The 12,717-nt window shown below is 25.6% G+C and overlaps 2 protein-coding genes across 2 annotated transcripts; one reads left to right on the top strand and one right to left on the bottom strand.

Annotated features, from left to right (window-relative positions):
• The first annotated feature begins 2,010 nt into the window (after positions 1-2,010).
• LOC112683396 lies at positions 2,011-4,634 on the top strand. The gene is made up of 3 exons (XM_025554433.1): positions 2,011-2,220; positions 3,228-3,629; positions 4,111-4,634. The coding sequence occupies exons 2-3, from the start codon at positions 3,238-3,240 to the stop codon at positions 4,391-4,393; spliced, it is 675 nt and encodes a 224-aa protein (XP_025410218.1). The 5' UTR covers positions 2,011-2,220; positions 3,228-3,237; the 3' UTR covers positions 4,394-4,634.
• Positions 4,635-7,665: 3,031 nt separating this feature from the next.
• LOC112683697 (serine/threonine-protein phosphatase alpha-2 isoform) lies at positions 7,666-12,277 on the bottom strand. Its single transcript, XM_025554843.1, has 7 exons — positions 12,126-12,277; positions 11,869-12,000; positions 10,519-10,749; positions 10,235-10,449; positions 10,052-10,165; positions 9,851-9,994; positions 7,666-7,785 (listed from the first exon to the last, which is right to left on the bottom strand). The coding sequence occupies exons 1-7, from the start codon at positions 12,178-12,180 to the stop codon at positions 7,687-7,689; spliced, it is 990 nt and encodes a 329-aa protein (XP_025410628.1). The 5' UTR covers positions 12,181-12,277; the 3' UTR covers positions 7,666-7,686.
• Between the last annotated feature and the right edge of the window lie 440 nt (positions 12,278-12,717).

Below are 12,717 nucleotides of genomic sequence, written 5' to 3'. Positions count from 1 at the left end.
TGGTAACGTCATAAGAAAACATTAATAAACGTATGACTTTCTATTGATCAATGTATGACTTAGAACGGATTCCGACCAATCCCCTCCAGGGAGTTCACTTAATTTTGATCCCTGTCAGGTGAAAGCTAAGGATAGTGTCATTGTTGAATATAACCGTCTAAGAACTTTGTATAGGCCAGACTTAACAGACATTCTATCTAAAAAGTATCGACGACGAAAAATAAAAGATCGTACTTGGTTATCATTGCCTGGTATTGACAACGCTCAAGAATCTAATTTCTCAGTTCCTCAACAGAAACCTAAACGGTCTTATAAGAGAAAATCTACGACATATAAAAAAAAATAATAATAAAACGTCGTCCACGATGCCCACAAAAATAAATTATATCCCCAAAAAAAACTTAACGGTGAAAAAAAGCCAAGTTCCCTCCCAAAAAAAACGTTATGAAATCTACATAATGACCAAGTCTGATATTTTTTAATTCATAATATCACTGCACTTCTACATTAAAGAGTAACATTCCTCTTTTATTTGCATTGTTTAACACTTGACCAGTTTCTGAATGAGGCATAAACTAGACTTGGCCGCAATGTAGATATTACTATCTACTATGATTAAAACATCAATATTGAATGTACTCATTTATGACCTACGTGGTTGATGGGGAGAAGAAAACTTAGAAAAAAGAAAAAGGTTTAAATTTTTTCTCAATAAGACAGCGAATCTTAGGATATACGATTAAAGCCAGGTCCACACTACACCATGGCGTATATTTTACCAGACTGTAAACCAAGGCTCGTAACTCAATTTCTTAAGATTCCCCAAACCCAGGTTAAACATTTCTCCATTTTTTCCCCTAAAAAAAAATACTTATTAGTATACGTTGAAAATGTGTGATACCAATATTTACCTTATGGTGATGCCATCAAATTTTGATATCATATTTTCGCGGTTTTTTCCATGAAATATTACCATAACTAATTTTTACTATAGCCATGATGTTTATTCTATTAATTAAATAAATTATGTAAATTTCATAAATTTTGTACAGCACATTATATCATTATATTTATAGTTTAAAGTAACACGAACCAGCAACTTAAAACAACAAAATATATAAATTATATGACCACGATCTTGGACAGTGGCGGATTTAGCGTTTTGGCGCCCCTAGACTTAATCACTCTGCCTCCACCCTATCACTTTGCTAAAGAACCAACAGTATTTGGTCTAAAATTTTCTCTTCAAATTTAATTCAGTTTTTTTATCCAAAAAAAAAAATATAAAATATAAAATCTTTAAAATAAAAAACTTCTAAAAATAAAATATTTCATGTATATTATTTTACTTCAGATACCATTATTACCAGTACAAATAAATAATGCTTAAACAGTCACATAATGGAAATATAAATAGCCAAAATGAAAATACGTATACTCAAATAGTCTAATGTTCCCAATTAAATACATAGGTACTAACAAGTTATTAATAATAACTATAAAAAAGTAACTAACTGTAATTATTTTATTACAAATGAAACATTTTCAAATTGTAATAATAATTGTAATATTCTTACTATAGCCTAGAGGTACGCATCATACAATGTACATATTAATATATTATTATAACTTTTTAAAATTATTTTTATTCATGTTTATATGACAAATGTAAAAAAAAATATATCAAAATAAATATACCTATATAAGTCAATAATAACACTTAATTCTATAAAAAAAAGCCGCCCTAAGCTATAAGTCTTTTAGTCTGCCCCCTAATCCGTCACTGGTCTTAGGTTTTCTAAAACGGTGTTTCAAACTGTGCACTTAACGTTTCTAACAAATGCAGGATTATAATAAATCAGTGTGACCCTATATGGTTTTATAGTTCGTATCGCATGTTTCACTTAATCTGTAATTGTATATAATTTGCTGTGTTTATTTGTTATTAATTTGGAAACACCATTGCCATTAAAAATATATATTCCTAACCTAATTTGAAATTTCTGGTAATTTGTTACATTAAATCGTGCATATCATCGTTGTTGTTACCATAGTTTTTTATGTGGTAGTGTGGTACCAAGGATTACCTATAATACATTCAACGTTGCTTTACGCGTGTCGTTGTGCTTCATGTATATTAACTGTGAAATACTGTGTCCGAGTCGACATATTTTTTTTCAATTTCTCATTAATAACAAATTTATCACGGTATTTATTACGGTAAGATTAATTTTATCATAAAATTCCATCTCAGGTTACAATATGGAGATAAAACAAATAAAAATTAATTTTTTTTTGATTTATGACATGATATTTGGGAAAAATTAGTTTTACTATTATTATTTTATTTGTTCGTTTACGATTGTTTTATTCACTCACATTGATTTTTCTTATGTAAAGATTATTCAATTTTCAATTTTCATGTTTATATCAGAAAATCTGATACTTCTAGAACTCAAGTTTTCATTTTACAAATGTTTAAGCTATTTAAACAGTTAATCAGTTTTTGTAGAATTTATTGTTTAATAAATTATGTATACATTTTATACCAATTCACTTGCATAGGACAAATAAAAAAAAATATATATATATATATACAATTCAATTCATTTTCTGCTAAGTGTAATAACATTTTGATAATTATTTTTGTTTTCTATAGAAATTTTAGTACTATGTATACTTATTACTTTTATATGTAACCGATACTTTTTAATATTTGAATTTGAAGTCTTGTTTGTATTATTTTATCTTATTTTTATTTTTTCCTGTTTTATGCAAATGCAATTAATTTAAAACAAAACAAATTATATTTTTTAAGGTTATTAAATTGAATATTTTTCAAATTAATGTTCATAACTTCGATAAACCTTCCACAGAAACATCAGGAGAATTTTGACTAGTGTTTGACTATAACTATGCAATTATTTATTTTAATAAATTAAATTAAAACTATTGATTGGAGTTTTTAACATTTTTTTCAGTTTATTAAAAAGTTGTATCTAAATAGCAATAATAGAATAAAAATATGTTGTTCTTTACCATTGAAATTTGTGAAATAGTATATAGTATTTTATTTATTTGATAAATAACTTATCTATGTAGAAATATATTTTTGATTCAATTTCTTTAAATCTTATACACTTAAATATTATTATAAGTCTAACAATCTAATTTTTTCTAGGTTATTCTGATAATGAATTTTTTTAAGTTCTCATTTTTACTTATAGGTTTTGAACAATGGAGGATGATAATATACTTATTAATTTTTCTGAACAATTTGCCTCTAAATATGATATAAAAGTAATAGCTAATGATGGAGTACCCGTAATAATTTTTAAATTTGATGAAGATATTATTGAAATACTTGTAACATCATTCAATACAATTAAAAATCAAATAATGATTAAATGTCTTATGAATGATGAATCAATTGGAGAGAAAATGATAAATCTTGAAAATTTGTTAAGTATTAAGTATTTGCAATCAAAATTTAAAGATGGTCATCCTCAAATCTTAATATCTCAAAGTATTTCACATCATTGGAAGATTGATTCAAATAAGAATAGAGTAGAACAAAAAGATTTGAAAATTTGGATGGATGCTATTGAATGGTTTTTTCGTGAACTTAAGTAAGTAATAATAATAAATTAGTCTTCTAATAGTATAAAATGCCTATTTTTAAACTATTTGTTAATAATTTGTCATTATTTATTGTAATTTGTTTTTTTATTTTTATTATTGAAAGGAGTTATGACACCATCATAAAATATTGGTTAAATTGTTGATACAAAAATGTTGAGTGTTTAAAAAATCAAAATAATGGTTATTTTTTGTAAGTTTTGTTTCTGGAAATTTGTTTGTGCATTAGTTATGCTAACTAATTTTAGTCTATTTAATTTTGAATAAAAAGAAAATAATTTTCACTTGTGAAAATAAAATATTATTTTAAAACATTTGATTTATTTTTAAAAATAAATTATACTGAATACATCTAATTTTTATTTAATATTTTTAGTTTGATGCCATATAATTATAACCATACTATTTCACATTGGTTTGATAAAAAAAATTGTTAATATAAATTTACCATTTAGTTCATATTATTTTTAGAGATATTTGCTTGTCCGAAGAGAGTATTTTATATAAGAATATTATGATATCCAGTTTGGATTTGATTCCAACATCAAATAATTTAACTATTGATATCACTGAAAAGTTGTCAAATATCAAGATGTATGAAATTGCTACAGAATATAACAAATTTTGTTCTAAGCATAAATTTGTTCGTTTACCTGGACCAAAATCAAAAAATAGATTCACTGCCACTTCTGATCACAACATGGCATTACTGCCATGTATGAAAGCTAGAGATTCAAGATACTATCGATTTTGAAAAGAGTAAAAAAGCGAAATTAAAGTTGACATTAAGCTCTTATATTAAATTTAATTAATTTAATATTCTAATATTGACTTCAATAATCGAGTTATTGGTTTTTGATGTATGTTTAATTTTTTTATCATTAGTTTATGTATGTATTTTTTATAAATTAATTTTTACTACGGTGTATCCAAAATATTTTTGTACTTAAATTAAATTACATTTTGTGATTAGAAGTGTAACTGTGTAACTGTGTAAAAAAATGAATTAAATTAGTTTTTATCTAAGTTACTGTTATCACATAATTTAATTTCATAATAATTATACTGTGGAATATCTGTAGTGAAAAATACACTAATATATGTACCTATGCAAATATGCAGCATAAAAAACTGAAATATGCACTAAAAATGAAATTAAAATAACTTATAAAAATATTTATTTACAACTATAGTTTTCATAATGGTATATTACTAGATATTGCCCTAATTGTAAAACTATGGCTCTTGTCATCTAAAATAAGTTTAAAGCAGAAAATGACCATTTAACATCACAAAATGTTACAGGACAGTATTTAAATTAAGAAGCCATGTCACTCGCTATTTTATTGGGCAGTGTATTTACCTATGCCACTTATGTAAACGTCTATCATACTTAGAGAATCACAGCCAGGATCCTTAATCAGTAATAGAGTGTTCTTTGTTCTGATTTATTCTTAATATATGTCAGGCAGTTCAGATACTGTTGTCAATAATTATAAGTTATAAAGTCCACATTACTTTTCCTTACAACCCACCACCTATGCTGCATCAAGAAGCATTGATGCAATGACCTATTAAGTCAATTAAAATAATATTGATTAAGTAAATAAATTATTCTAAAGGATTCCATTACTGGATGACTTCCCTTATAACATGCTTCTTGTTTCTTAGCAATTTACATTTATAAGTACAGTCATCAATTTTACTTATTGTATATAATTAATAATAGATTGTAAATTTCCTTAAAAAAATAAGACTTGTAATGAATTGTGTAGTAAAAAATTTCTTACTTCTAGGCTGATATGTATTTACACATTTAGTCAGTATGTTAAATTTCTATACAAATATGTATACTATTTACATTACAAACCATGAAATATGCATACCTGATAAAAATGACGACTGTATGCAATTGCAGATGAAACTAATCATATCTATAAATATTATAATAAATTTAGTTCTTAACCAAATGTGTGCATTACATAGTAAGTGACCTGGATTTCTTTGTTGGCCTTGGCTTACTATCTAATATGATATTTTAGCATGAAACCCTATCTCACATAAGCAAATTCAGGTATAACTATTAAGCTATGCGCTAACCATATTGGTACCACAAGATCAGCACAAACGGCCAACGGATATGCCCAAACTTTCTGGAAGAATTCTAAATTTTATTCCTCAACCAGACTTAACTCAAATAATTAGACTGGCTTTTAAACATCCATGTCAAATTTCAGAACTATTGTTAATGATCACCACTGTTGACTTGAGTACATATGAGTCTCATAGCACTCATTCCAACTACAAGCATTCTTTGTTTCTTATATTTCCACTGCCAGTGTGCCCCTGAACATTGAGGCTGTTGCACACCTGTGATTTCACTTATTGAATACATTGTATTATACGAGTACTTCTTGTTCTTCTTTTCGTGTCAGTATCTTCATATTCTCTTCCCTTCTCAATAAGTAGCAATTTGTATTGGCTTGTATGATACACAAGTACTTATTTTTTATTATTATATTTGTTTGTTTACTAAGAAGTTTATTTGGATAATATATGAACAATGGTAAACACAAGAAATGTTTAATTTGAAAATATTTAAATAATTTAAAATAAATAAAATTTAATAATTTATTTTAACAATAATTTAAATTTAAAAAGGTATCATTTATAGGACTAGAAATTATGACAGAAAAGCTAAAATTAAAATTGAGGATTACCCTCCCCTAAACAGACACGTGAAGTAAAAAGTTGACGTCTGACGGTTTGTACATAATATCTATATTATGAAGAATCTATAAACTATAATTTAAAATATACAAGGGTTTTTTGAAAACATTAATTGTGTAACACACATTTCTGTATGGGTTATGAGAATACTCAATAACTTGATAAAATACAAAAATATTCTCTTAATAAGACTTATTAAAATCTTATTCTATAAATAAGTATTATGTCTTATTATTACTTGATATATTATTTAATTTTAAAAATGAACTAATGATGAATTTTTTTTAACAAAATTGTCTATTTTTTTTGTTAATAGTTTGTGAATATTATGACAGGCCATTAATTTAGGAATCACTGCATTCAAATGTTTTATTTAAGACTTAACATTGTTTTCACTTTGGAAATACAGTAGACATTATTCTTATTTTGCTAATTAAATAATTTAATGACATATATTACAATATAAATACTTTAATATATCAGCACTAAGTATTTAATTAATACATAACATGTACAATATATTGTTTTAATTAGTATGTTATTTTATATTTACATTACATATTATGTTTTGTAAATTACAAGTATTAATTCCAGATGGGATAATATAATTCAACTAATGAATTTGTATCAGATTCAATATTTCAATATTTATAATTAAAAAATTACTATGTTATAGTAGTTTAAAAATAGTGTAATCTAAATACACAAAATAATATCTAACTAATAACTAACTGTAATACATACTTGGGATTTTGATTTTTTTAAATTTTAATGAAACAATTGTTTCATAAATACATTTTAATTATAAAATTACCTACTTGTCAAAAAATTAACAAAAAAGTACATTTAATTTTTCTGTTTCAATTTATTTGGAACTAATCCAAATAAATGAGAACATATTTTTCAAAATTATGGTGAGTATATGCAGTTTTAAATACACAAACAAAACTAAGTTAGGAAAAATAAAATATAACTTAAGACTTAATTTTGTTTTAATGTAAAAAAAAAATTGAAAAAATGATCTAGGAGTTTCAAAAATAGGTGCAATTATATCAATAATATTAAATTATTAAAATACTCCAGTATTATTAAAGTACTCCAGTTTAAAAGTTAATAAAATTGATGTTTAAATATTAAGATGGAGTTAAGATGTATAAATTAAATATAATACATTAATATTTTAACTAGTTACTCAATACAAATTTTTTACTATATAAAAAAAAAAAATCGTTTGTTTTTTTATCATAACATTTTATTTTTATAACTTTTTTGTTGTATACCTAATAGATATATTAATTTTTATTGCATCAAGATTGATTATTTTTTATTTTTTCCTTGTTTGCCTGATCCTCTAGGTGGTGTAACTGGTCTGCCAGATGACAATCCTCCATACATGTACTTTCGTTTGTCGGCCGGCTAGAATTAATATGATAAATGAAAATATTACACATATGAATTGACTAATATACACAGTATATTATGAATAAGGGTTAATACAAGAAATAATAAAAAAAAACACAATTTTATAAACCTTAAAATAATGTTAGTTTTTAATTACAACATAAACTTAAATAATTTAAATTAATTAACATTAAACTAAGAGTTATAACAATACATTTTAATTGATTATTTTAATATTATTTTCTCAGTAATGCACCTACCATTTTCTCATATCATTATTTATAAGTTAATATTTTAAAATTAATTAAGAGGAGTAATTAAATATAACTCGAAACTTGACTAAGGAAGGTATTTAAACATTGTTTTACATAAGTACTTGTGAGTGTTGATTATGGCACCTTTTAATTCTAAAAGCTCATTTAAAAATTGTTAAGCTTTTGTAAAATATTTGATTTGACGAATATAAAATTTAAAAATAGCTGATAAATTAAACATTAATAAAAAACTTATCATGCTAACTTCATAATCGATTAATATCATTTTTAAGTTAGCATAGATAGGAATTGACATACTAGAAATTAATTTGGACTCTGACTATATTAGAAATCGTGCAGTTAAATTAATTAGATCCAACAGACTAAAAATGAAGGAAAAGGTTTTAAAATTTGCCCCAATTACAACTTACTAATTAGACAACGGAAAAGATGCATTAGCATCATAGAATTTTATGCGTCTCCAATATTTGAATCTATCAGTCTTCAAAACAAAAAAAGGAAGTTTTAAATCATACTTTTTAATTTTTCATAAACATATAATTGTCCTCAAAATTAAGAATTTAACTTTAAATTATTCATAAAAGCTTTTAAGAACTATATTCAATTGTATATTCAATATACAATTTTGAATATCAAAAAATACAAATAAAATGGAATTGCTTTTATATAATTGGCTTATTATAAATTATTTATATAAAAATTGAAAATAAGTTTTTTAAATTATATTGTAAATTTATTTTGAATTAATACAAGTAGAAATAGAAATTCAAGGCAAAAATGTAGATATGTTTCTTCAAAGAGTGAAGAAGACATACAAAATACTTTAAAAACCGTGTGTGCTCAAGGATGCGCCCAAGAAATAATATGCAGATTACAACAGGCACAATGTGCATTCCAAAGAAGCAAGGGTCGTCTACTTTAAGAAATATTGATTTGAAAATAAAGAAAAACCTACTTAAGACCTATGCCTTGAATGTGGCTTTTTATGACATTTAGATGTGGATAGTAAGACCTAAGAAAATAAAATACTTGCATTCAAGTGTAGTACTATAGAAAAATTAATAAAATGGGAAGAAGATTGTATAACAAATGAGAAATTTTTCAAAGAGTAGGAGATGAAAGAAGATTCCTAAAGCTCTAGAGATTAGAAAACATAAACTTATTGAATGTACACTACCAAACAACAATCTACAAGGTAGAATAATAAGATCTATATAAAAGAAGAAAATAAAGGAAGGCCCCCACTCAAATACATAAGCCAAGCATCTAGGGTGCGAAACAAACTATGCATTAAAGCCTAAAGCAGAAAAGCTTAAAGGGAAAAACAATATCAACCAGGCTCTGGGTTGTTAACACATAAGAATAAAAATAAGGAAACATTTGCAAACAATACAACTGTATTAACACATAATAAAAAAAAACCATGAAGTTATTAAAGTTATTAAAATAGGCTCTTTTAATCTATAATTTATTGATTTATGTATCAACTAACAAAAAATTATTTTCATATAATATTTTTGTACAATCAGACTCAAGCTGGTACTTCAATTATTTTAAGTATTTCATTTAGAAAAGTTAATAAATAAAATATAACTCATATTTCACTAAAGTAAAATTGTATTTTGTTCTTATTTAAATAAGATCATAAAGTAAAATAAATATTTTTTTTTATTGGGCTTTTCACGGGCTATTTGACTCTTAATAAATAAAACCTTTAATTACACTAAATATAAGGAGAAACTGAATCATTCAAATTTATTAATTATACCTTAAATATATTATTGTAATTAAAAAAAAATAAATACCTTTAAGATTTGGAATGAGCACATAAGAGTTTCATCAACAGACATCATTGCTCCAGCATTGTCAAACTCTCCACAGTAATTTGGAGCTGAAAATAAAGTGACTAACTGTCGCTTAGCAAAGAACTCGTAACCATCCTCAACAACCTAAAACAAAAGTACAAATAAGTATAAAAAAATATCCAAATGTTAGAATTTAGTAACCTGGTGAGCTCTGCATATAAGGTCAAAATCATGTTTATGCAAGAATTTAGTCACAACCTCAGCACCAAATGTAAATGATACACCTCTGTCATTTTCGCCCCAGCCCATTGTATCCTAATTATATTAAAATTAAAATAATAATAATTCATAATATTAAAAATTAATAAAAAAAATTAATATTACTTTATCAGGATCAGACCAGAGTAAATCACACAATAAACCTTGATCGGGTACATCTGTAGGCCTCATAATTCGCCTTATTTGTTCCATTGATTGTAAATCAGGGCTAAGACCTCCATGACAACAGAAAATCTTTTCATCTACAATTGCTGCCACAGGCAAACAGTTAAAACAATCCGTAAATATTTTCCAAAGTTTAATATTATATCGACGCTTGCCTACAAATAAATATAAGACAATTAATTGATTTAAATATATACATTATAAAAAATTAATTTAATACTTACATTCATCATAAAATCCATATATTCTGTTAATACTAGCACATTCATGATTACCACGTAGAAGGAAGAAATTTTCAGGATATTTAATTTTGTATGCCAACAACAAGCATATTGTCTCCAGAGATTGTTTGCCACGGTCCACATAATCACCCAAAAATAAGTAATTAGATTCAGGTGGAAAACTTCCATATTCAAATAATCGTAGTAAATCATAGTATTGACCATGAATATCCCCTTGAAAAAATAAAAATTAATAGTAAATAACAAATTTAATATAATTATTTTATTATTACTACATTCAGCTATTTTTTTTTACATTGTATTATAAAGCATTCCAATAAATGAATCTTACAAAAATATTTTATAAATGCAAGGGAATTTATTTACAATTGTATAGCAATTTAAATGAAAATATAAATAGTTTGTTGAGGACACTATTAAATAGTAAGTTCAGTTTTATAAAGTAAAATATAAGTATGGTGCTAAATATAATTAAGTAACAGGAAATTTAAAGTACAACTTGTTTTCAATCCATATTTTATAAAATAAAATATTTCAATGGAATAAAAAATGTAAAATTATTTATAACAAAAAATAATATTGGCTATAAAATAATCTTAACATTTAGATGAAAAAAATTTAATATACTAAATATTGAAAATATAAGTATAACACTTCTATAAAACGTTTTTCTATAGGCTAAATCAGATGGATAGATTTATGTCCATCATCTATTCATATATTTAACCAATTTATACAGAGAATACCAATATTTTAAAAACTATTGCATATTTTTAATCCAAACTCATGTTCTCATAAAGACTTCAATTTAATAATGTTAGATGGATAATAAATAAATCGCACTAGAATTATAAAAATATTTTACAAAAATATGAGTAGTAAACTCTGTGAAATGTGGAATGTGAACATAACCTTAAAATAATAAATAATTATATTGATTAATTTTTAAGTTTTTAAAATTAGATTTTCTAAACATTTCAGGTGTTCTAAAACACTAAAACCAACACACCTGATATTATGCATAATGCCTTTGATATTTTGATTTATAAAGATAAGAATTTATTAAACAAATAAAGCATGAATTACTTTGTTTATAAAACAATATAATTTCCTTAGATATTAAATAAAAACATTACAAAGAAATTAAATTTTAAATGCAAATAAAATAAATATAAACAAAAAAGTCAACTAAAACTATTACTCTTAAACATTCATTTTGGAATAAAGTGCAGTAAAATTCAAAACCATTAAATCATAAATTATTAATACTTATTTAGTGTTTTGAATCATTGGATTTATTTAACAACTTTACGTAACCAGATATATTCTTACCACATATTTTCAATGGCGCTTCTAGTTCCAAAAGTATGGGCTGTGACAAAAATATTTCTCTAGATTTCAAACACAGACCTCGGATTTCACCTTCGGATAGCTGCACATTCTTGCCGGGTCTAGCACCACGCACTGTTGAAAACAAAATAACAAATCAGTCACCATCGTACGGGGTAGTGTTCCAGGAAGGGCGAAAGGCGCGAAAAGTAAAAATCCTGAAGCGTCGCCATCGCGTTCGACTAGACTCGGCAGCTTACCTTCCAACAATCTGGATATAATGTTGTCAATGTTTAATTTATCACTGTCACCCATTGTTAAGAATTGGTTCGCGACTGCGTTTCGTGGAAGATGTAATATTATTCCTTTCGTCCGTTGTCGTTGACACCACCACCGCCTTTCTTCGTACGATTTCTACGGTGTGATCTTGCGATAATGTTGAGCTGATGTGCGCGATACAGATGTGTGCATTTGGGAGGACAATCTGCGCTTATGGTCAAAAGGGGAGCAGAAATGTCGAGTAATAAAAAAAAAGTTTGTTTATGTTGTCGCGACGACCAAAAGGGAACGCCGTCGATCTGGTATATTACTATTGCACCGAAATGGCGTAGTTCAGACGTTACGTCATCAACAATTTTATCCCCGGCTGTTCTTTATTCTTCCATGGCGGTTCCGACCGACTATTTTCAAAATTTGGCGTTTGCGTCTTTTCAACGAATTTTTGATTTTCTATTCCAAAGAAAATATTTCATTTTTACCACGAGTCATAGGAATTCAGTAAAATGGAGACAGCAAAATAATATCTTAATTTCTAAATATATTCAACAAGCACTACGCTTAAATGTACGTAAT

Source organism: Sipha flava, unplaced genomic scaffold, assembly GCF_003268045.1.
Source record: "Sipha flava isolate LNK unplaced genomic scaffold, YSA_version1 104_pilon_pilon, whole genome shotgun sequence".
Classification (NCBI taxonomy): Eukaryota; Metazoa; Arthropoda; class Insecta; order Hemiptera; family Aphididae; genus Sipha; species Sipha flava.
This window is presented reverse-complemented; position numbering and strand designations above follow the sequence as displayed.